Source organism: Rattus rattus, chromosome 9 (genome assembly GCF_011064425.1).
Source record: "Rattus rattus isolate New Zealand chromosome 9, Rrattus_CSIRO_v1, whole genome shotgun sequence".
NCBI classification, from domain to species: Eukaryota; Metazoa; Chordata; class Mammalia; order Rodentia; family Muridae; genus Rattus; species Rattus rattus.
The window spans coordinates 67,688,226-67,712,093 of NC_046162.1; the positions used below are offsets into that span (position 1 = coordinate 67,688,226).

Here is a 23,868-nt window from a genome sequence, read left to right on the forward strand (position 1 = left end):
TACTTCCCTCTCTGCTAGAGAGCGCCCAAGAGTTGTCCGAAATGCAGCGTCCACAATTGTGTGCTCCTACTAGCACGTGTGCAGGTGAATGCATCCCAGTATGCAGGGCTGGAGCCTGGGGTCATGCACTGCCAAGTATTCTACCCCTGAGCTGCACCTCCAGGACAGGAGCAGGCTTATGTAGCAGACTGTCTCAGGTAGCCCAGGCTATGTAACAGGACAAGAGCAGGCTTATCTAGCAGACAGTCTCAGGTAGCCCAGGCTATGTAGCAGCGGCCTTGAACTCTGATCCTTGCCTCTATCTTTCTTTTCGTAAGTGATTTTTCTTTTAAAAAATTTTTTAGTGATTTATTTATTTTTAATGTATGTGCTTTAGTGTTTTGCCTGCATGTATGTCTTCATGAGGGCGCCAGGTCCCCTGGAACTGCTGACCATTATGAGCTGTCATGTGGGTGCTGGGAATTGAACCCAGGACCTCTGGAAGAGCAGCCGATGCTCTTAACTGCTGAGCCATCTCTCCAGCCCTGCCTCTGTCTTTCAAGTGCTGGTTTTTAGAAGTGCCATCATACTCAGTAGAGACAAGGTTTCTTCCTTTCTTCTTGTCTTAATTTTTTTTTCTGCCTTCATGCCACACACACCTATGAAGGTGAAGGACAGTTTTCAGGTTTTGTTCTCTCCTTTCACTGTGAGTCCCAGGGATCAGGTTCTGGTCACCAGGCCTGTACCTGTACCTGTACCTGTACCTGTGGTCTTGCTGTGGTGCCCAGGCTGCTCTTTCACTTCTGAACTCAAGTGGCTCACTCCTGCCTCCAGATTCTAACCAGCTGAAATGATTGGATTTTACCCCAGTGCCCATCTCAGGCCAGGCCGTTGACAGCAATGTACTTGTGTATTAACTTGTGAAGAAGGGCTTTGCACGTAGTAACCCTGGGAGTGAGGTTGGGAGGCAGGGAGAGAGAAAGAGGAGTTTTCAGTCAGCATCGCTGCCGTTCGATATTCCTGCAGGAAGCAGGTCAAGTAACCAGCAGACTCCCGTCTCACTCTGATGTGCCGAGCTGGCACTGTGGAGAAGAGAGCGAGTGTGGCACGGAGAGTGGGAGTGTGTTTTCTAGAGCGAGGGCATCTGAGAGGCTTCGGTCTAGGGCCTGAGCAGGATGTATGTCCCAGAAGGGAGAGCTGGGAAGCACTGGACCTGAGTTAGCAGTGGCAGAGAAGCCCAGAGCAGGAACAGTGCACTGCGGCTCCCAGCACAGCGCTGTAGGCTTGATTGTGGCTGCCACTTAGAGGGGACACCAAGAGCACAGTGGGCCGTCTGAAGGGCCGTGACTACCACACCAAGTGTGCTTTGCCTCTGACTGGCTCTACGAATAGATGAAGGAGATGGTTAGTCCCCAGGCCTCAGGAAGGCAGGAAATACTTTATTTTATTATATCTTATTATTATTTTTTCAAGCCAGATGTGGTGACACTCAAATCCTAGACATGAGATGGAGATGTCTGGGTATATTTACTGGATGCCATGAACCGCAGATCCCCAGATTCACTGGGTTTCTGCAGTGGCTCCCGCCTATAATCCGGGTACACACAGAAGGCCGGAGCAGGGGGATTGCTGAGTTAAAGGTGAGCGTGAGCTACAGAATGAGACCTTGTCTCAAAAAAACATTGCTTTCTGCCTTCTCTGATCTTTTTCCTTTTTTTTTTTTTTTTTCCGGAGCTGGGGACCAAACCCAGGGCCTTGCGCTTGCTAGGCGAGTGCTCTACCACTGAGCTAAGTCCCCAACCCCGATCTTTTCCTTTTTTAACATTCATTTTATTATTTTTAATTATGCATGTGTGTATGTCTGTGTGAGGGTATGCATGTGAGTGCAGATGCCCACGGAGACCAGAAGAGGGCATCAGCTAGAGTTACAGGCGCTGTGAGCTGCTTCATGTGTGTGCTCGAAGCCACTCAGGTCCTGTGAAGAGCACTGAGCACTCTTCGTTCCCAGTCTGTTCTTCTCTTAGGTTTTTACTGTCTGAGACAATAATTTCATAGTCATTGCCCCCAGCCAACAGCAGTCCTTTGCCCCTGTCTCTGGGCAAACCACTGATCTAGTGGCCTCATCCGCTCCCTCATTCTTTTACTGTTCTATCGAACCCTGGGACTCTAGGCTGCTGTTTGGCTTTAGAGATAGAAAGACATACAATACAGCCCCTCCACAGCAGCTAGGACATGACATGAGAGGGGTCAGACAAGCACCGGGGATTCTGGCTGTCAGGGTTGGCTTTACGTCGTTGACCGTCACTACATCTGAGGTCGTTTGGTCTTTTCGCCGTAGATAACTGTGCATAACCACCATCCACGCTACAGTCCTGCTCGAGCCATCTCTCATTTGCCTCCTGTTCAGAGACATCAAGCCAACCAGTGCATTAAATGCCCACATGGTTCCTGTCTCCCTTCACCTTGCAGGAAAATTCACAGAATGCCAGGGACCAGCTCTGACACCCCTCCCTCACAGTCATCCCCTCTGCTGTCTGACTGAAGGCCAATCCACCTCCAAAATCCCATCTGCAGAAACCATGGCTTAGGCTGCACCCGGCCACCTCCGAGCCTGCTCCTCCAGCCCCCAGCTCTTAAATGCCAGGGTTATAGTCTCACACCACCATGCCAAGGCTGGTGTCTAAGGAATGTGTGAGCCTGCCCACAGCCGGATTCCGCCACACAGGGCCTCCCTCAGCCTTGTGTCTGCACTCAGGTCTGTTGTCACTCTCTCCCCCAGGCTCCCCAGTGCTCACTCCCTCAGCGTAGTTGGGTACACCCAGGCATGCAGGTCTGCGCACTTCGGCGAGTACAAGGCCGTCCTCAGCTCCTCAGACTCAGATCTGTGTGGTTGGGAGCTGAGAAGCCCTGCTTAGCTTCATATTTTCCACGGTTTCTCCAAGCTATACCTCAAAAGTGAAAGTTAGTTCTATATTCATATAATTTAAAATGTACACTATGGGCTGGAGCGCGAGAGATAGATGGCTCAGTGGTTACGAGCACTGACTGCTCTTCCAGAGGCCCTGAGTTCAAATCCCAGCAACCACATGGTGGCTCACAACCATCTGTAATGAGATCTGATGCCCTCTTCTGGTGTGTCTGTACTTGTACAGTGTACTCATTAAATAAATAAATCTTTAGAATGTAAACTATACGTAACTAGTGTATTGCCTCTACTGGGGAATGAATAAACAATGTGGTTAAGGCTTCTGAAGTACAGGACAAGGATTTTCCTTGTATAAGATTTTGATTAACAATTCTAATGGCCAGTGTCATTTTCTGCCTTTAGTAATTGGAAGGGCGAGAGATAGATGGCTCAATGGTTACGAGCACTGACTGCTCTTCCAGAGTTCCTTGCAGAGCTCTCCTTGCAGTTTCCCTGGGTTCAGTCTGGCCACAGGATGCTCCCTTGTCTCTCTTTCACAGCCTTAGGCTTTCTGAGCTTCGGTTTGTGTTAGCTCAGAGCTGTGAGAACACTCAGCTGGTTTTTGCAGTTTGGTCAGACAATTAAGTCTTTCACTACCCACAAAGTAAGGCAGCCTGGCCTCACGTCAGACCTTACAGGGAAGGACGCGCCACAGACTCAGGCCTCCTCTTGTAGCAGAGATGTAATCTGAGGCTGGGGGTGATGCACGTCTGCAATCCTAGGACTGGGGAGGCAGAGGCAGGTGGATCTTTGTGAGTTCAAGGCCGATCTGCTCTACAAAGTGAGTTCTAGAACTTCCAAGGCTATATAGAGAAACCCTGTTTTGAAAGAAGGAAAGGATTTAGTCTGTATTAATTTCTACCTAGGTATGGTTTTCTTCAATTTTTTTTTTTACTGACAGGATCTCTGGTAGCCAAGATTTACCTTCATCTACTGATCTCGCTCAACCCCTGTAGGGCTAGGATTGTGTTGATGTCAAAGTCCATCTAGAAGGACAGGGAATGTCCAGGCGTCCAGGGCACACCGTGGCAGATGGCGTCTTCATCTTCGTCTTTGAGTTTCCTTACAGTGAGAGTGGACTGCTTTCAGCAGAGCCTGCAGACTCATCCCAGGCTGTGGGGACTTCTCTGCCTTCTCACCCGGTAGACGCCGCCTCTCCTGCTTCTCTTGATGTACCCTGGGCTGCTTAATGCACAGTGCTCTGTGCCTACCAAACGTGTCTTGTCCTCTGCAGAGAGCCAAACTACGAGAGTAGGAAACTGATCCGAGGCTGCCGCACCTGAAAGACGGGGGACGATCGACTCAAGGTTTGGGGGCTTTGGAAATCTTGGTTTAATTAATTAATTAGTTTATTATTTTTGTTTGTCATCTTGACACACACTGAAGTTATCTCGGGAGCAGAAGCTCTACCGAGAAAATAGCTTGTCTTGTGACTTCTCTTGGGCAGACAGCTGTTAGCTGAAGTAAACCTTTTCTTCCACAAGTTCCTTTTGGTCAGGGTTTAACCACTTTAGGAACCCTAACTAAGACGTTCTCTCTCTCCCTCTCCCTCTCCCTCTCCCTCTCCCTCTCCCTCTCCTCTCCCTCTCCCTCTCTCTCTCTCTCGTTTTGCCATGCAGTCCCAGCTAATCTAGAAGTCACAGAGCTCTCTCTGCCTGCCTCAGACTCCTAAGTGCTGGGATTGAAGGCATGTACCTTACATACCCTAACAGAGTTGGAATTTATTTCTCTGTTGGAAGTTTGCTTCTTAAACCCAGAGAGTAAGTTCCACTATTCTGGGAAAACAAGATCTCTCCAGGGTCACAGCAAAGTAATATATAGGCTAATTGTGTTTACTCCAAGTGCTTTGGGATTTATAGATAATAGATTCTTAATTGCTTATATACTTCATTTGCACATTGTTTTTAAGGTTTATTATTTTTTTAAGGATTTATTTTATGTATGAGTACACTGTAGCTGTCTTCAGACACACCAAAAGAGGGCATTGGATCCCATTACAGATGGTTGTGAGCCACCATGTAGTTGCTGGGAATTGAACTCAGGACCTCTGGAACAGCAGTCAGTGCTCTTAACCACTGAGCCATCTCTCCAGCCCTATTTTTGTTATTTTTAACTGTGTGTATGTGTGGATATTTACACATGTGGGTGGGCACCTCCAGAGTGGCATTATGAAAGACAAAAGCAATTAAGAAACGAAGCATGCATTCCAGGTAGAGTGTGTTATTGAGGGTGGTGTCATCATCCCTCATCGCTGAAGATGGCCGGTATTTTTGTGCCATGCCTTTCAAAGCACTTTCATTTGATCCTCGTTTCCCTTTAAGATAGACAGGAGCTGTAAGTCTTGTTCAACAGATGGGGACACTGATGTCCAGAGACATTTATAATGACTTTTCTGGATGCCCTCTGACAAGTCAGTGGGAGGACAGAGGCAAGGTCCTGATCTGGCTTCTGATGTCACCCCTGGGTTATTAAATCATGTAGCTTAAGAAATACTAAGTCCCAAAGAAGCTTAATAAGTATTGTCCCACATGCCTAGTCCTGTGGCCCACTCAGAAATTGTGGGGCAGAGATGAGAGGATGCTAAAAGTTCAGGGCCACCTTGGTCTACATATTGAGTTCCAGACCATCCAGGCTGCACAGCAAAACCTTGTTACACAAAGGAAAACAGAACTACCTGGTGACCTTTCTATTCTAGTACTATTTGTGAGTGTTAATTGTGCACATGTGCCCTTTGGACTGAGAGGCAATGCCCAGAGTCTAGTGAGTCACACCGGGACACCCACTGCCAGTGTATATTTCTGCATGGGCTGGTTTCATGCAGAAGGCCCAAAAATGAGGTCAAAGTGGGTTTTCCCCTTGAGTATATAATGTTTCACAATAGTGCACGTGCACACGCATGCGCGCGTGCACACACATACACACACAGAGTTGTGGTGCACTGGGAAGGTGGCAAGTTGAATGTAGACACTCTTAGAGGAGCGTGGGGAAAGGCATGGTATGGCAGAAGTTTCTCTCTCTCTCTGGAAAGTGGTGCTGAGAGCGAGGGCAGCTGTGGTGTTAAGCAGACACGCTCTGAAGCATCTGGTCATAGGACTTTCCTCGAAATGTCTTTGAAATATTCTGAAGCCAAGTACACTCTCACCGCTTCCTGTTGCTGTTGTGGTCCCTTACGGGAAACGGTACTTAGTGGTCTTACCATTCTAAGAAAATTTTGGTTCATTTTTTTGCCTGTTTTTCTCACTTTTTTCTTTTTTGGGTGCCAATTCAGTCCTTGAACTTGTGATCCCTCTGCCTCTGCGTTCTGAACTCTGGGATTAAATATACTACCACACCCAGCAATTTTTCTACTATCAAAGATATATACATTTTAACAAGACAGTTCCTTGGGGTTGGGGATTTAGCTCAGTGGTAGAGCGCTTGCCTAGGAAGCACAAGGTCCTGGGTTCGGTCCCCAGCTCCGAAAAAAAAAAGGACCAAAAAAAAAAAAAGAAAACAAAAACAAGACAGTTCCACTGAAGGCTATAAAAACCTGTCTGAGTCAGAAAGTCTAACAGTCCCTAAGTGGTGTACTTATTTCCTTTTCTAGCCTGTCCATGAGCAAGTGACTTTGGAGCTCTGAGTGTGCAGAAGTTAATTATATGCTTGTTTTCTCAGGGCAGAACGAACAGTGAGCTAACGGTGGAACATAGTCCTCAGCCATGTTTTCTATTTCCGATAACATTTGAATTAATTTTAATTTTTTAAAAAGATTTATTTGTTTTATGTATGTGAGTCCACTGTAGCTGTCTTCAGACACACCAGAAGAGGATCCCCATTATAGATGGTTGTGAGCCACCATGTGGTTGCTGGGAATTGAACTCAGGACTCATGGAAGAGCAGTCAGTGCTCTTAACCACCGAGCCATCTCTCCAGCCCCAGTCAGTGCTCTTAACCACTAGAGCAGACATTTAGACATTTCTTTCTACTCCTGGGTATTTCCAATGGGAAAAACTTAAGGTTTTTTTTCTGTCTTCTGTTTATTTGTTTATTTTGTTTGGTTTGGTTTGGTTTTTCAAGACAGGGTTTCTCTGTGTAGCCCTGGCTGTCCTGGAACTCGCTTTGTAGACCAGGCTTGCCTCCAACTCAGAGATTTGTCTGCCTTTGCCTCCAAAGAGCTGGGACTAAAGATGTTTACCACCATGGTCCAGCAATCATTTTTAAATAAAATGTATTAATGTATTTTATGTGTACACACATATATTACATATTCAAGAAGACATTACAGGACTACCTTTGAGAGTTGCCTCTTTCTATGTGGGACCTAGGGATTGAACTCACTGGGCTCACCAGGTTTAGTATGTGGTGACTTGACCCTGTGAACCTTTACCTTGTGATTAATGCAAACTTTAATCTCATAGATTATCAGGTAACGTCTTACTATATATTTTATTCTTAAGGAAACAGAGGCTTGGCAGGGTAAAGCAATTTGTCTAAACCCACACACACCTTTCGCTGGTAGGTTCTGTTTTCCTATGATCTATTTCAAAGTCTGAGTTACAGATTTTTTTTTTCTTTTCTTTTTTTCGGAGCTGGAGACCGAACCCAGGGCCTTGCGCTTGCTAGGCAAGCGCTCTACCACTGAGCTAAATCCCCAACCCCTGAGTTACAGATTGTTAATTTAAAAATTTTTAAACAGAGTCTCACTATGTAGACTGAGCTGGCCTTGAACTCACGGAAATCAGCCTGCTTTATTGTGTGCCACACTACACCTGCAGAGTTGCAGGTTTTGACAAGTGCTGTGATGTCATTATTACACTATTGCAGAGGTATTCCTTGTACTGTGGTATTCTTGCTATCATACTATCCCTTGTATTATTGTAGTAGAGTTAGTATCCGGTGTACTGTAGCATCCTGTATTATTGTAGTACAGTTAGTATCCGGTGTACTGTAGCATTCTGTATTATTGTAGTACAGTTAGTATTCGGTGTACTGTAGCATTCTGTATTATTGTAGTACAGTTAGTATTCGGTGTACTGTAGTATTCTCTGTATTATTGTAGTACAGTTAGTATCCGGTGTACTGTAGCATTCTGTATTATTGTAGTACAGTTAGTATTCGGTGTACTGTAGCATTCTGTATTATTGTAGTACAGTTAGTATTCGGTGTACTGTAGTATTCTCTGTATTATTGTAGTACAGTTAGTATCCGGTGTACTGTAGCATTCTGTATTATTGTAGTACAGTTAGTATCCAGTGTACTGTAGCATTCTGTATTATTGTAGTACAGTTAGTATCCGGTGTACTGTAGTATTCTCTGTATTATTGTAGTATAGTAATATAGTATTCCTGGATCAGCTATTGATCAGTCTTGATCACTTGATCCAGACAGTACAGATTTACTACTGAAAACTGCCGCCTTTCCATATTTTGTTAGAGGCCAGTCACTAAGTCCTCCTGCTGAACTCTGGACTTCCTGTTAATTATGGAGCTGCGTGTTCTTTACAGGTTATCATCAAGCATAAAAGAATCTTTGTGGGGCTGGAGAGATGGCTGACTGCTCTTCCAGAGGTCCTGAGTTCAATTCCCAGCAACCACATGGTGGCTCACAACCATCTGTAATGGGATCTGATGCCCTCTTCTGGTGTGTCTGAAGACAGCTACAGTGGACGTCTATATAATAAATAAATCTGTTTAAAAGAAGGATCTTTGTATGAGTGGCCAGGCTGAGGATTTTAAATTTAACTTATACGGATGATGTTAGGGGATGGGCAGTATGAACTACCTATTTTTTATTACATTTACTTATTGGGGATTTTTTAAATATGTATTTTGGTGTTTGTGGCAGGCTTGGGGGTGCACATGCACAACACTCACATGGAGGTCAGAGGGCAACTTACAGGAGTTAGCTCTCCCTCTCCACTCGCATGGGTACTGAGGATGGGACTCCAGATGTCAGGCTAGGCAGCAAGTGATTTTACCCAGAGCTGTCTTGCTGGCCCATGGATCGCTTTGTACAGAATTTCTGTCTTTGCTTTATACCTTGTGTAAACTCGCAGCACGGCCCTTTGATCGTCTGTTTGCCTGAGACAGGCTCTCCTTAAGTAGACCTGACTGGCCTCGAACTGTCTTCTCTCCTGCTTCTGCCTCAGAAGTACTGGGGTTGCAGGCATGAGCCGCCATGCCAGCTAACGCTCAGGATCCTACTGGCACGCAGGGAGTAATCAAAAGAAGCAGAACCGTGGAGAAAAGCTTGCTCGGAAAAGCATTGGTGGTATGGAAAGGTGTGGCTCAGGGGTCGGGCCTGAGAGGAGGTGAGGACAGAGAAATTCAGAGCACTCGGGAAGGTCGGAGATGACACAGGGTGTGGGGCGCCCACATGTCCTGAACTTGGTGGAGCGTGAGGTCTGACTTTTGTCTCTGACCTGGACCATCTAGAAGGTACAGCTGTAGTTACTAGATTCCCGTGTACATGGCTTAGAGCATCTTAGACTTTCACCAGTTGATTTAACTTAGCTACTCCCCACTCTTGGGAGATGTCTGAAGGGCAGTCAGGGGTTTCAAGAGGCTCGGCAGCTCTGCAGGACAAAGTCAATGACATCTTGTTACATTAGCTTCAGAGATTTTCATCAGTTTTCATGCGTCTTTGTTTAAATAACTTGGAAGTCTAGGAGACATACTGTGTATGCTGTGTATACTGCGTATGCTGTATACTATACATACCGTATGCTGTGTGTTGTCTGTATATGTGTGTACTGCATATGCATGCTGCGTATGGTCTGTATACTATGTATGCTGTATATACTGTGATTTTATTTTGTGCCACTGTTCTCCTTAGATAGGATATCTGAATTTCAGGAGCAGCTAGAGAAAATACAGTCTCACAGTTTTTGACTGAGTAATGGCTTTCTTCCAATGGCTGCATTTCCATGCACAGGCTGGGCACAGTGATTGGCTTACAGAATTAACCATTACTGCATTTCATACTACCCCTCTTTTCTGCAGCTGGAGATGAGATTTTTATCCTAGGAATTCAGCGTGTCTTTTCTCCCAGGAGCTCTGGAGACAACAACTCTTGTCATTCATCTCGGCTCTCACATCAGGCAGGAGCTTTAAAATTGATTCTTTCAATGGGACTCAGAAAACTAACTGGAGTTTCCTAAATTGAAGGCCAGCTTAGGGTTTTAATTTCTTCTGTGTTTCTGAAATGGAAATGGAGAATTTTTTTTTTTTTTTTCCCGGAGCTGAGGACCGAACGGAGGGCCTTGCGCTTGTTAGGCAAGCGCTCTACCACTGAGCTAAATCACCAACCCCGGGAAAGGAGAATATTTTGGTTCTGTTGTCTTTGTTAGTAATTGGGCAAAAAGAAATGTCTCTGTTTTTAAAAAACTGGAAACTAGCACTTCCAAATGTCTCATTGGGGAAAGTGTGTGTGTGTGTGTGTGTGTGTGTGTGTGTGTGTGTGTGTGTGTGTGTGTGTGTTACTTTAAATCCCAGCTCAGCTGCCTCTCTGAGCATATGCTTCATGTAGTGTCAGGCTTTCAGCCTCTGTGAAAGTGGGTTTTTGTTTGTGAGCTGCGTTACTATGAGTCTCCTGCTGAGAGCCAGGAAGTGCGGAGGAGGGGTAGCCGGTCTGAAAGCTGTGGCTCGGGAAGGAAGAGATGACTGTGCCCGCTTTCCCCGGTTTAGCTCCACCTGAAGTTCGCTGCTCTTAGTCAAGAGGCTCTTGTGATTAAGAGCAGTCCATCTTCTGCAGGGCAGTCTTTTAGAGCCGTGGGAGGACGAGCTGGTGCTGAGAAGGGAGGTGTTTTCTCATCGGGATCTGGCATCCAGTGAGTCAGTTTGTCACCTAAGCAGCCCACATGGCTGTGTCGAGTCAGAGCAGTGCTGAGTCAGAGCAGACCCTAAGAAGAGAGACGTGGCACCTGGATGTCATTAAGCACAATGCACAGGGTTTCATGTGCCTGCTCTGAGATCCTGAGATCTGCTGTTTTCAAATTCTGGTTACGCATTATGTTATCAGAGAATTGCTTAACTGGATAATTGCTTAATTAAATATTTTGGGAAAAGTCAACATTAGATGTAATGTCATATGGCCGTGACATTGGTCCTGTGCTCATTCGAGGAGACCTTGCAGTGTAATTAGTAGACTAACAGAGACTGCTTTCTCTGGTGAATGTCTTTGGTAGCCAAATCTGAACAGGGCATTTTTGTGCTCAAAGTCAGTCTGTGACAGTTGTTTGGGGGTACCTTCATAGTTTTGGGTGTTGCTTTGGTGGCATCTTAAATTGCTGATCAGCCCCTTAGCAGGGCGGGAAATGATACCGAGCAGTCACTCCTGTCTGCAGCAGACAGAATAGTCTCTCCAGTATGGCCACTCATAGCAGTCCGTGTTCTCATGTGAGGCAGCTTTCAAGCAGAGACTAAACTGCTCACACTGAGAAACTCATGAGAGGAAATTCTAAAGCCTTGTGAGTCTGACGCAGTCCCTGGAAACTTCACTGCATCTGTGGCAGAGAGATTAGAAAGCGTGAGAGAGCAGAGGACAGTCAGGCATCACACAAAAGTGGAGCATGAGTTTTAAAAATTATTAGTACACTGTAAAAGACAGAACACAGTAACACACTGCTGCTCCGCCCCCACCCACAGAGGTCTGATGAAGCCCAGGTTGGCCTTAAGATTACTGTGCAGCCTTGAACTCCTGATCCTCCTGCCTTGAGCTCTGAAGTGCTGGATTACAGGGGTATACCACCAAGGTGGGCTGTAGCATATTGGTTTTGTTTCTTAATTTGTTTCTAAGACAAGGTCTCACTACGTAACCCTGGCTGTCCTGGAACTCACTATGTAGACCAGGCTGGCCTTGAACTCAGAAATCCACACACCTTTGCCTTCCAGGTGCTGGGATTAAAGGCATGTGCAACTGTGGCCCAGCCTGAGTGTGGTAAATGTGGATTCCTGTTCTGATTGCCACTAGAGTTTTTGATTATATGAGGCTGCGTGGTGTGTGTGTGTGTGTGTGTGTGTGTGTGTGTGTGTGTGTGTGTGTGAATTTTGGGTAAGAAGGATATTAGTGGATGAAAATGAAATTTGAAGATCTGTAAAGCTTTCTGGCTTCAGTAACTTCTGTTTATATAAGATGTCAGCAGAGGGGGCTGGAGAGATGGCTCAGCGGTTAAGAGCACAGACTGCTCTTCCAGAGGTCCTGAGTTCAATTCCCAGCAACCACATGGTGGCTCACAACCATCTGTAATGGAATCTGATGCCCTTCTCTGGTGTGTCTGAAGACAGCTACAGTGTACTCATATACATAAAATAAATTAATTTAAAAAAAAAAAGATGTCAGCAGAGTAGTTGTTGCTTCTGGAAACATGAGTAAAATTAAGTTTTAAAGTAGAATGAACTAGTCAGTGGTGGCCAAGCCTTTAATCTGAGGGTCGGGGAGGCAGAGGCAGGCAGATCTTGTGAGTTCAAAGCCAGCCTGGCCTGCACAGCAAGTTCTAGGACAGCCAGGGCTACACAGAGAAACACTGTTGAAAGGAAGGAGTGTAGGAGGGAGGAAGCAAAGAAGGAAGGAAAAAAAAAGGAAGGAAGGGATGTGACTGCTTACTCCTTCAATCCCAGTACTTGGGAGGCAGCAGCAGGCAAAGCCCGTGAGTCTGAGGCTGGCTAGGGCTACATAGTGAGTTCCAGGACAGCCAAGGCTACATAGTGAGATCTGTCCCTCCCTACCAAAAAAAAAAAAAAAAAAAAAAAAAAAAAAACTCCACAAAAACAAACAATGAAGATGAAGTTGAGACAGGGGAGACTGTCTCAAACAAACAAATAAAAAGAAAAGGAAAGGAAGGGGGAAGCTAAGTGTAAACTGGATGGTCGTATCTTTGCAAAAATACTGAAAAATAAACTCATGGCTAGTTCTAGGACAGCCAAGGGTATGCAGAGAAACTTAGTGGGTAAAAGCACTGGCTGCTCTTCCAGAGGACACAGCGTCCAAATGGCAGCTCACAACTGTCTTTAACTCCAGTCTCAGGGGATTCAGTGCCATCTTCTGGGGGCTGGAGAAATGGCCTGGCAGTTAACAGCACCAGCAGCTTTTCTCCAGGACCTGGGCTTGATTCTCAGCACCCACGTGGTGGCTCACAACTGTCTGTAACTCTGGTTCAGACGCTCTTTCTGGTCTCTGTGGGTACCAAGCACACACGTGACATACAAATGTACATGCAGGCAACACATACAAAACCCATGTGCACATGAAGCAATAATTTTAATATAAGAAAAGAAATCCAAACACTGTATGTAAACTGGCCTTGGTTGAACACTCCTGTACTCACAGCCCTTGGGAGGCTGGAACAAAAGACCACGAGTTTGGGGCCTGTCTGAGCCAGAACGCAAAAGCTGTGTGTGGTGTGATGTGCCCGAGAGGGTGTGGGCAGCTGACTCTGCTTAGACAAGGCACATCTTCTTCTAATGAACGTTTCTTGCTTTTTTTAGGTAAGGAAATGAAAACCTCACATAGCTGTACCTTAGACATAATGAAAGGCCATGAGATGCAGCCTATCCGCGTGTGTGTGTGTGTGTGTGTGTGTGTGTGTGTGTGTGTGTGTGTGTGTGTGTGTGGTCTGACCTGGGGGCTGTAAATGTGGATCCCTTGTCCCCATCTCAGAGCTGCCATCAGCATCCTAGCAGCAGAGCTCCGAGGTGACACTTATAACACTGTGGTTCTCAGCCTTCGAGAACTTCGGAATCTCCATGACCTAGGGTGAGGGGAGAGGGGAGATGGAGGCACTGGTGGCTCATAAGCACACACCACATACTTCAACCCCAACAAACCCATGTAAAAAACCCACAACCCAATTATTATATTCAAAGCTATACTCCTAGATTGGACAGATCCACCACTCACTACTCCATTCCCCACCTAGGAGATCCCTCGCTAATTGTGGCTTCTTCAGACCACGTGGTTCTGCTCTCTCTTCTTTCCACCTCCTCTTCCTCTGTCCCTCAGTCTCTCAGACCCCCAGCCCCACCTTTTCCTCCCACTGCCCAATCACAGGCCCCAGCCTTTATTGACCAGTTAGAATGGGGAGAGGGTTCAAAGATGTCAGAGAGCATGCGAGATTCCCTGGGACTGGGGTTACAGTTGATTCTGAGACACTGTGTGGGTGCTGGGAACTGAACAAGTATTCTTAACCGCTGAGCCAACTCTCTACTGCCCCCACCCCTTCATGGTGTTGACCTATTCTCATGGCGACCACAAAATGTGAATGGTTTCTACTATGTGGAGAAAGGCTGGAGTGTTCCAATCAGTGAAGTGAGTCAGAGGGAACAAAACAAACCCACAGGCTTGTTTCTGTGTGGTCTGCAGGCCCAGCCCACAGCTTCCCTGTTCATGTCTGTGAGCCCCCGAAGCACAGAAAGTCATGAGCTGCTGTCTTCTCTGGGGCTGGAGGAAAAGCCCAGCCTCTCTCTGGCAGCACCGGCTGCTCTTCCACAGGATTCCAGGACCTGTTAGGGGGCTCAGACTACCTGCAGCTCCAGCTCTCAGGGTTACAAAACCTGGCTCCCAAGGACAAATCCACATACACACAAATAAAACTTAAGGAAAAACTTTATTGAAGTGAATTATTTATTTTTTGAATGATTTATAGTCTTTCTTTATGGAGAACTGGGACTTTATGGGACAACCAGTACTTTACAAACGGAGTCGAATACTGGTTTGGTTTGGTTTGTTCTTTTGAGCCCAGCTTGGCCTGTACAGCCGAGGTTGACCTTGAACTCCTATCCTGCCTCCCCCTGAAATTCTGAGAGTAGAAGCATGTGCCGCTGTACCCAGCCAGTTATGTTCCTGTCTAACTTGTACTGTGACCATATTTTGTATGACAAAAAATGAATTTTTCCATTCATCTTTAAGTGAGGTAAGTTATCACGTTGTTTAAAGTCAGCGTGGTAAAACCAAGATTCAGATGTGATTGTTTACATTGGTGTAAGCACAGACATTGCTCACCTGTTCAGATGCGTGCCTAAACCGGCGGCAGTTCCGTCATTGGACACCAGGTGGCGCTTTCCTGATGTACAAGGAAGTAACGCCAGGCTAGAGGCCAAAGAGAAACTTGCTCTGCTGACACAGGCAGTGGTTTGATTGGCAGGCCCCTGGTGGAACTGGAGTTACGCTCTGTACTGGGCTTGCAACGTGTGGAATCTCAGTCATTTCTCAGATTCAGTTTGCTCATCACTGTAGTCTCTGCCAAGTTCGGTGCTCGGATGTAGTGAGGGTGCTGAGCAAATGGGTAAATGTCTTTGCTCTTCTGCCAGTAACACATCTTTGTGCATTTGGGGCAAGCTGTGCTGTCCTCCTGCATCGCCAAGCCCAGCGTCCAAGTTGCTGTCTTCTGCAGTTTCCGTGGGATCTCATTGGCAAAGACATTTGCCATGTGTGCTCTAAGAGAGCTGCTCTCAGTGGAGACCTCCAGTGTTCTGTTAAAGTGTAGAAGCACATTCTGTGTGCTTTTTGTACCCACTGCTGTCTAGGCAGAAGGGTGAACTCTACAGTGTTCTGACCCGCTTCCAGAACCCGCATGGAGCTTGGTGCTGTGTGAAAGGATTTCATTTTTCCCACTTGCTTGTTGGTTCCAACCATGCTTCTACTTACTGTTCCTTGGCCCTGGACCTTCTGAGTGTCACCTGTTGTCTTCTTTTGCTTTCTTCTTTTTTATGGTATCAGGACCTGAACCTCGTACTATGCTAGACAAGCGCTCTCCCGAGTTGTTCTCCAATTCTGGTCTTTGTCTCCCAGAGGAGGTTGTTAATGTTGACATTTGCATTTACTCAGTCACCATCGGATTTTGAGCTTCTCTTTTGTGCTGGTCTCTCCTCCAGGAGCTCACAGGCTGCTGGGAGAGGAGACTTGCCTCATCTTAGAATAGGAAGTAAGAGTGGATTGACCTGGGGCTGGACGGTGGCTAAGGCTGAACAACACACATGCCATAATTAGTGCCACTGCATGGTCCATGGATGTTGTTCACATGTAAATGTCATGTATTATGTATTTTACCGTATTAAACATTAAAAGAGGGATGTGGAGATAGCTCTGATGCTGAGGGCCTGAGTTTAGTCACCAGAATCCACAGGAAAAGCTGGGCATAGCTGCACATACTTGTAATCCCAGTGGTGGGGTGAGGACAGGTGGATGCCCAGGGCTCACCGGCCAGCCTCACCAGTCAAGTTGAGATTCTGTCTTAAGCTTGTGGATGGCTCCTGGAATAAGAACTGAAGGTGTCCCTTGGTCTCTACCGAATGCATACACATATATGCAAATGCCCACCCAAAAACATGCACCCCATACACATGAATATATTCATACAGAAGTGGAGGGGAATACATCCAAATGATGCATGGCACACAGTAGCTACTCACTTAAGCGCTTACGTATATTCCCCTTTTGTTACGTGTTTGTCCACATTTGGTCTCACTACAAGGATTTGCTTTTATCAACATTTTCTGTTTAAAAAGTTAGATTGAGGGTACCTGAGCCTCATTTCCTTATCCTGTATTTAGGGACCCTTCCTTAAGCTCATTAAGATTTTTCTATCTGAAACCAGGTGGTGGTGGCACAAGCCTTTAATCCCAGCACAGAGGTAGGCAGATCTCTGAGTTTGAGGTCAGCCAAATCTACAGAGCAACTTCATAGCCAAGGCTACATAGAGAAACTTCATAGCCAAGGCTACACAGAGCAACTTCATAGCCAGGGCTACACAGAGCAACTTCATAGCCAGGGCTACACAGAGCAACTTCATAGCCAGGGCTACACAGAGAAACTTCATAGCCAGGGCTACACAGAGAAACTTCATAACCAGGGCTACACAGAGCAACTTCATAGCCAGGGCTACACAGAGCAACTTCATAGCCAGGGCTACACAGAGCAACTTCATAGCCAGGGCTACACAGAGAAACTTCATAGCCAGGCTACACAGAGCAACTTCATAGCCAGGGCTACACAGAGAAACTCTGTCTCAAACAAACAAACAAACAAACAAACAAACCCAACTTTTTTTTAACACTACCAATTAGGTGGTTCATGCTTTTAATCCTTGGAGACAGAGGCAGGGAGGAGAGAACTGACTCTTACCAGTTGTCTTCTGACCTCCACACGAGTGATCCAGGGGAATCTGTGTGAGTTCAAGGCCAGCCTAGGCTACATAGAGAGATCCCGTCTCAAAAAACCAAAATAAATAAATAGGGGTCCTTAAGGCTCTTTATATCCAGAGGGGAGAAGAAGCCGCACCCGCACAAACCAAGTGGTTGCTTTGCTGCGGGAGAGAACACTAATCCCAAAGTCATTTACTTTGGCTTTAGAGCAGATTTAGCGTGTGTGTCAGATTTTTCTGCCTAATTACTTTTTTGCTTAAGCTTATTTTAAACTGGTTTTAAATTCCTTTAGTATGGCAACCTAGGAAGTAGGGGGTGAAGAAAATGGGCGTCAGATGAGAGCTGGACTGGAATTCCCGACTCCCTGCATTAAAGCCTCCGTCACACTGCTTGCAGGGCATTAAAGTCTTAAAAGTATGCTTACTCTTTGATCCGGTAATTCCACTCCAAGGAATCTTTCTCAAAGAAACAATCAAACAAGCATGCAGAACGAAGGGACAAGGGCATCACAACACATCAGCACAAAGGAAAGCCAACCGCTTAAATAAAGCATATGGCTATCTCCACATAGTGTCAAGATTGTAGACTCTGGAGACGTTTGCCTTGTCTTTAAAATGAGAGGGAAAGGAAGAGACCGAGACCGTCATTCACACAGTGAGAGAGCCCAGTGAGGAAGCAGAGTCCATTCTGCAAAAATCATTTGTGCTTATTTTGATGCTGTGATGAAATCACGACCAAGCGTGTGCCTTGGTTTTTAAAGTTTTCTGCTTAAGCATATAATGCTTTGTCCTTAAAAAGCACACACACACACACACACACACACACACACACACACACACACACACACACACCACACACACACACACACACACCCACACACACACACACACACATACACACACACACACACACACACACCACACACACACACACACACACACACACACACACACATACACACACACACACACACCACACACACACCCACCACACACACACCACACACACACACACACACACACACCACACACACACACCACACCACACACACACACACACACACACCACACACACACACCACACACACACACACACACACACACACACACACACCACACACACACACACACACACCACACACACACACCACACACACACACACACACACACACACCACACACACACACACACACACACACACCACACACACACACACCACACACCACACACACACCACACACACACACACCACACACACACACCACACACACACACACACACACCACACACACACACACACACACACCACACACACACCACACCCACACCACACACCACACCCCAAACAAACAAACACACACACACCACAAACACACACACACCCACCCACCACACACACACCCAAAACAAAACACACACACACACACATCACACACACACACCACACATACCACCCCCACACCACACCACACACACACACACAAACACACACACAAAACACACAACCCACACCACACACACACACACACACCACACACACACACACCACACACACACACACACACACACACCACACACACCACACACACACCACACACACACACACACACACCACACACACACACCACACACACACACACACACCACACACACCACACACACACACACACACACACACACACACACACACACACATACACACACGCATCTGCTGGTGTATCAACAGAAACCATTTTTGTTGCTGCTCGTGATGGCTCACGCTTATCATCCCAGCGCTTGAGAGGATGAGAGGCAGGAGGATTGGGAGTTTAAGGATTATCCTGGGCTACGTAAGACTCTGTCCCAAAAACAACAAAAAGGTAGAGGCCAGGGAGATTACCCAGCAGGAAAAGCACCTGCTTCCAAGCCTGACAGGGTGAGATTCCTGGGACCTACTGGTGGAGGAGAAAACTGACCCTTACAAGTTGTCTTCTGACCTCCACACGAGTGCTATAATATGTAATAAAAAAACAAAAACAAGAATTGAGACAAGTGCTGGTTGTGGTGGTGCACACCTTTAGTTCCAGCTCTGAGGAGGCAGAAGCAGGCAGATCACTGAGTTTGAGGCCAGCCTGGTCTACAGAGTGAGTCCCAGGACAGCCAGGGCTACACAGAGAAACCCTGAAACAAAAGAACAAAAATAAAATAACTAAAATGTTGCAGGCCAGGCATTGTGGTACATGCCCGGAATCTAAGCTAGACAGGAGGCTGAGGCAAGAGACCTGGCTGTTCAAGGCCAGCCCCGGCTACAAAGGCAAGAGAATAAGACACTGTTTCAAACAAAGCAAAACATCTACAAAGTACAATGTGTGTGTGTGATGCCTATAAAGTGTCCTTTCTCCGGGGCAGGAGGGAAAACTTACCCACAGGTTCCTAAGTGTCTACAGTGTGGGTCACCTTCACCCCACTCTCCTTCCCCTCTCCTTGGTCACTGAGTTAAAGCTGTATCAACATGGCTGCGGGTATTTACTGCAGCATGAGCAGCTAACCAGCAGCCGTACCACTGAAAAAGAGCATTCCTCCCCCTTTTCTGATGGGGTCTTTCTTTGTAGTCCTTTGTAGTCCTGTCTTGGGTTCAGGATGTAGAGCAGGCTGACCTCAAACTCACCGAGATCCTCTTGCCTTTGCCTGTTGTGTGTGCACCCAGTTGTTTTTATTTTTTTTTTAATTTTTTATTTTTATTTATATGAGCACACTGTCACTGTCCAGACACACCAGAAGAAGGCATCAGATCCCATTACAGATGGTTGTGAGCCACCAGGTGGTTGCTGGGAATTGAACTCAGGACCTGTGGAAGAGCACTCAGTGCTCTTAACCTCTGAGCCATCTCTCCAGCCCCTCTGAATATTTCAAATTATATAGGCTACCTTTGATTTAGTAGTTTCATAGGTCTACTTTTTTTTTTTTTTTTTTTTTCGGAGCTGGGGACTGAACCCAGGGCCTTGCGCTTGCTAGGCAAGCGCTCTACCACTGAGCTAAATCCCCAACCCCTCATAGGTCCACTTTTAAACATTTAAGAATGCCCCTCCACCCCCACCCCATCCCCACCCTCATTTGAGACAGGGTCTTACTATGTTGCCTTGGCTGGTCTGGAACTCAATGTGTAGACCAGGCTGGCCTCTAACTCACAGAGATCTTCCTGTCTCTGGCTCCCAAGTGCTGGGATTAAAGATGTGTGCTACCACCCACACCTAGCTTGATCCCCCACCCCTGTCCCCGCAGTGTTTCTCTCTGTAGTCCTGGCTATCCTCAAGCTCAGGATCTGCCTGCCTCTGTTCCCTGAGTGCTGGGATTAAGGGCATGCCCCTCCCCTGCCGCACTTTAGTGTGTTTTCTTAAGGGTCATGTTCCAGTATATGAATTAGCAATCACATTGACAGCACTGAAAGTCAACTACGTATTAAATTATTTACCAATAAAATAACCACACTCACTGTCTGTGAGAGCACAGTTGGAACATAGCATGCTGTTCTGTCTTCTGCAGCAGCACTGTGGAGGCACAGTTCTCGGGCTAGAAGACACAGTATGCTGCAAAGCTACCGAGACCAGTCAGCTTCCTGTGAATTATAGTCACAGCCTAGTGACAGTTCCATCAGGGACAGTCGGCATATATGATGGTGATCCTATAAGATAGCACTGCCTGGTCTTTCATAGCCATCGTTCTGTGTGTGGATGTATAGAAGCCAGCTCTGTGTGTGTGAGGAGTGAAGCCCCTGCTGTGTGTAAATGACTGTCACCAGGTGTCTCTAGGCTCAGGGCTAACAAACCTCTCTATGTGATCGGCTAATGGGGCGGTTGTCTGGTGTTTGCAGACCTCTGCCCTGCACACTTGCTGGGGTTCTCTGTTATTCTCAGTTCCTCATCCTTAGGATAGGGGTCTTTCCTGAAGGAGGGGCCTGCAGGTCCTCCCTGTCCTCTGAGGTAAAATGCCAAAGCTTTGTGCAGTTGACTTGGCCTTGGTATTTAGAACATCAATAACAGTGTTTTTATTTTTGTTTTTGTTTGTTTGTTGGCTTGGCATTTTTTTTAAAAAAATTGGTTTTCCAAGTATTGAACACTAACCCATATAAACTTCATATGAAGGGGGAAAGCAGGTCAATCTTGCTTTTTTGACGCCATATTGAATCCCGGTTTTCCCAAGCAGCATAACTAAGGTCCTGTGTTAGAGCCTGCCTCCTCAGTCGGGAGGCCGGCCTCCTTGGTGGGGAGTGTGTCTCCTTCTTGGCTCACTGTTTTTCATTCACCCCAGAGCTGCGTTTCAGTTGGGGACAGCCATGTCTTTATAAACACGCTGCTCCCACTTGTTTCTGACAGTTTCCTTACGCTGCCCCGCCCCCCCACGAACCTGTGAAGACTCTGAGAAGCCTGATCAACATCCGGAAGGACACGCTGAGACTTGTCAAGTGAGTTCCCAAGGGCGCAGGCCAGGTCCTAGGTCCCTCTGCTTGTGGGCAATAGATCCCCCATGGGAGTCAAAGAGCAGCTCCCGCCAGGCCCACAGCCCCTGCCTGCTCTTAAAGCTGCCAGCTGCCAGGTAGGTGCTGCTGAAGCACGGGTCCTAAGCTAAGGCCTCATCGTGCTGGGGTGAACATGGGCACTGCTCTGTACAGCAAGAACTTTCACCTGTGCTGGCATTTTGAACATTATCTCTATTCTGTGGATCTAAAGAAAAAAGAACTATTGTTAGAGGAGGAGGGAAAGTTTGCAGACACCCCAGCATGCCTATGTACTAATGAGATGCTTGAATTAGGAATATAAAATCCTACTTAAGTTGGTTATGGTGCTGTACACTTCTAGTCTCAGCAGCCAGGAGGTGAAGGCAGGAGAACAGGGTTTGAGGCCAGCCTGGGCTTCAGCACAAGACTCTGGAGAGAGACAGAGAGACAGAGAGGATATGTAAGTGGACCAACTGTGCTGCCGGACGTTTCTAGAAGTGCATATTGCTATCAAGAGTTTGGATAGAAATTCAGGATGAGTGTATGAAAAACCAAAAGGGTTAGCAAGGCCTTAGAGAGTCCTGTTTGCAGGAAGTCAGGCAGGGAGACAAAGCCAAGCACAGCTTGCCGTGTAGAGCTGAGTATCCTGTTTATGAAGTCACTGCAAGGAAGACTTTAGGTGCTCTGCTAATAGGATTGTGATTCCCCACAGGGCAGGGACTGCAGAACTCCTTTGTGGGGCAGAACGAGGAGGAGACAAGCTGTTCTATAATAGGAAGTCTGTAGATGGTGCCTACAACAGACCCAATAACTGCGCTTGCTGTTAGGACAGAGGTTTGATGCCCATATGTATGTCCAGAAGTGGCCGTGTAGAGGAGGAAGGGAAGGGGGGAGCCTGGCTGCTTTCTAAGCAGTGGAAACTCAGCCAAGTGATTAATGACCTCGATTAAAGTGAGAACTAGCCAAGTTCTGGCATAAGCACTCAGCCCGTGAGATTCAGTAAATAATCTAAATGCCCCAGAGAAGCCCCCTCTGGTAGTTACAGTGAAGACACAGCATGTTAATGGCCACACAGAGAAGTATGTATGTAGGGTTGGGCTAAGAGTGGGTTGGTTTTTGTTGTTATTTTGGTGTTTTGTCTGCATGTATGTCTGTGGGAAGATGCCAGATCCCATGGAACTGGAGCTGCATGCAGTGGTCAACTACCATGTGGGGGCTGGGAATTGAACCCACGCCCTCTGCAACAGCAGCCAGTGCTCTTGTCTGCTGAGCCAACTTTCTAGCCCAAATGAGTAAATGTTTGATCTATGCCTGGTGGTGGTGGTGCACGCCTTTAACCCCAGCACTCAGGAAGCAGTAGCAGGAGATCTCTGAGTTCAGGACAAGCCTGGTCTATAGAGTGAGTTCCAGAATAGCCAGGGCCACACAGAAAACAAAACAACAAAATCCCGATCCACCACCCGCAAAGGCTGTCTTTCTTTCGTGGTTTCCCAGATGTGCTGAGGAAGTGAAGAGCCACGGAGAAGAGGCGGGCAAAGCGAAGGTCCACTACAACGTCGAGTTCACCTTTGACACAGATGCCCGGGTAGCCATCACCATCTACTATCAGGCCACTGAGGAATTCCAGAACGGCATTGCCAGGTGAGACAGCGTAGCGGGTGAGCTCGCGCTTCCCAGCCTCTGTGCCCACCCAGGAAAAACATCCTTTCTCTACAGCAGGCAGGATCTGGAACTTAGATTTTCTTTTTTAATCTTTACTCTTCATTTTAGCTCCCTTCCTGTGGATATGTGGATTAAATATGGAAGCCTAGTAATAGTACCAGACTAGAGAGAAAAAAAAAGGTTAGAAAAAAGGTTTTTCTTCCCCGAACGAGTGCTGCTGGGAATTGAGAACAGGCGTGAGACAGTGAAGTTGTCAGGCTGTCTGGGCTGAATTCTAACTTTGGCTCTGCTTCCTACTCTATCCACAGCTACATCCCAAAAGACAACAGCCTGCAGTCAGAGACCGTGCACTACAAGCGAGGGGTGTGCCAGCAGTTTTGCCTGCCCTCCCATACCGTGGACCCCTCAGAGTGGGCTGAAGAGGAGGTTGGTCGCCTGCCTCGCTCAGGACCCCCCAGCATGAGGGCGGTGCCAGCAGCAGACACTCTGTCCAGAGGCTGGGACCCGTGCTCGACTGTTAGCTCTGGTGGTTCCTTCGTGCCTGTCAACGGTCTGCTTAGTTCAAATTAAGAATATACCTGTTGGGTTGGGGATTTGGCTCAGCGGTAGAGCGCTTGCCTAGCAACCGCAAGGCCCTGGGTTCGGGTCCCCAGCTCCGGAAAAAAAAAAAA

The 23,868-nt window shown here is 46.9% G+C and overlaps 1 protein-coding gene and 1 long non-coding RNA gene across 2 annotated transcripts in view; both read left to right on the plus strand.

Annotated features, from left to right (window-relative positions):
* The first annotated feature begins 2,268 nt into the window (after positions 1-2,268).
* Positions 2,269-4,478, plus strand: LOC116908631. The gene is made up of 3 exons (XR_004389004.1): positions 2,269-2,734; positions 3,846-4,086; positions 4,179-4,478. It is a non-coding gene; the product is annotated as an uncharacterized LOC116908631 (long non-coding RNA).
* A 4,795-nt stretch (positions 4,479-9,273) lies between these two features.
* LOC116910344 (E3 ubiquitin ligase Rnf157) overlaps positions 9,274-23,868 on the plus strand; it is a 36,136-nt gene continuing 21,541 nt past the window's right edge. The window contains exons 1-4 of the mRNA XM_032914200.1: positions 9,274-9,324; positions 21,414-21,502; positions 23,030-23,176; positions 23,506-23,623. Coding sequence (XP_032770091.1) covers positions 9,274-9,324; positions 21,414-21,502; positions 23,030-23,176; positions 23,506-23,623 — 405 coding nt within the window. The remainder of the gene's footprint in view (positions 9,325-21,413; positions 21,503-23,029; positions 23,177-23,505; positions 23,624-23,868) is intronic.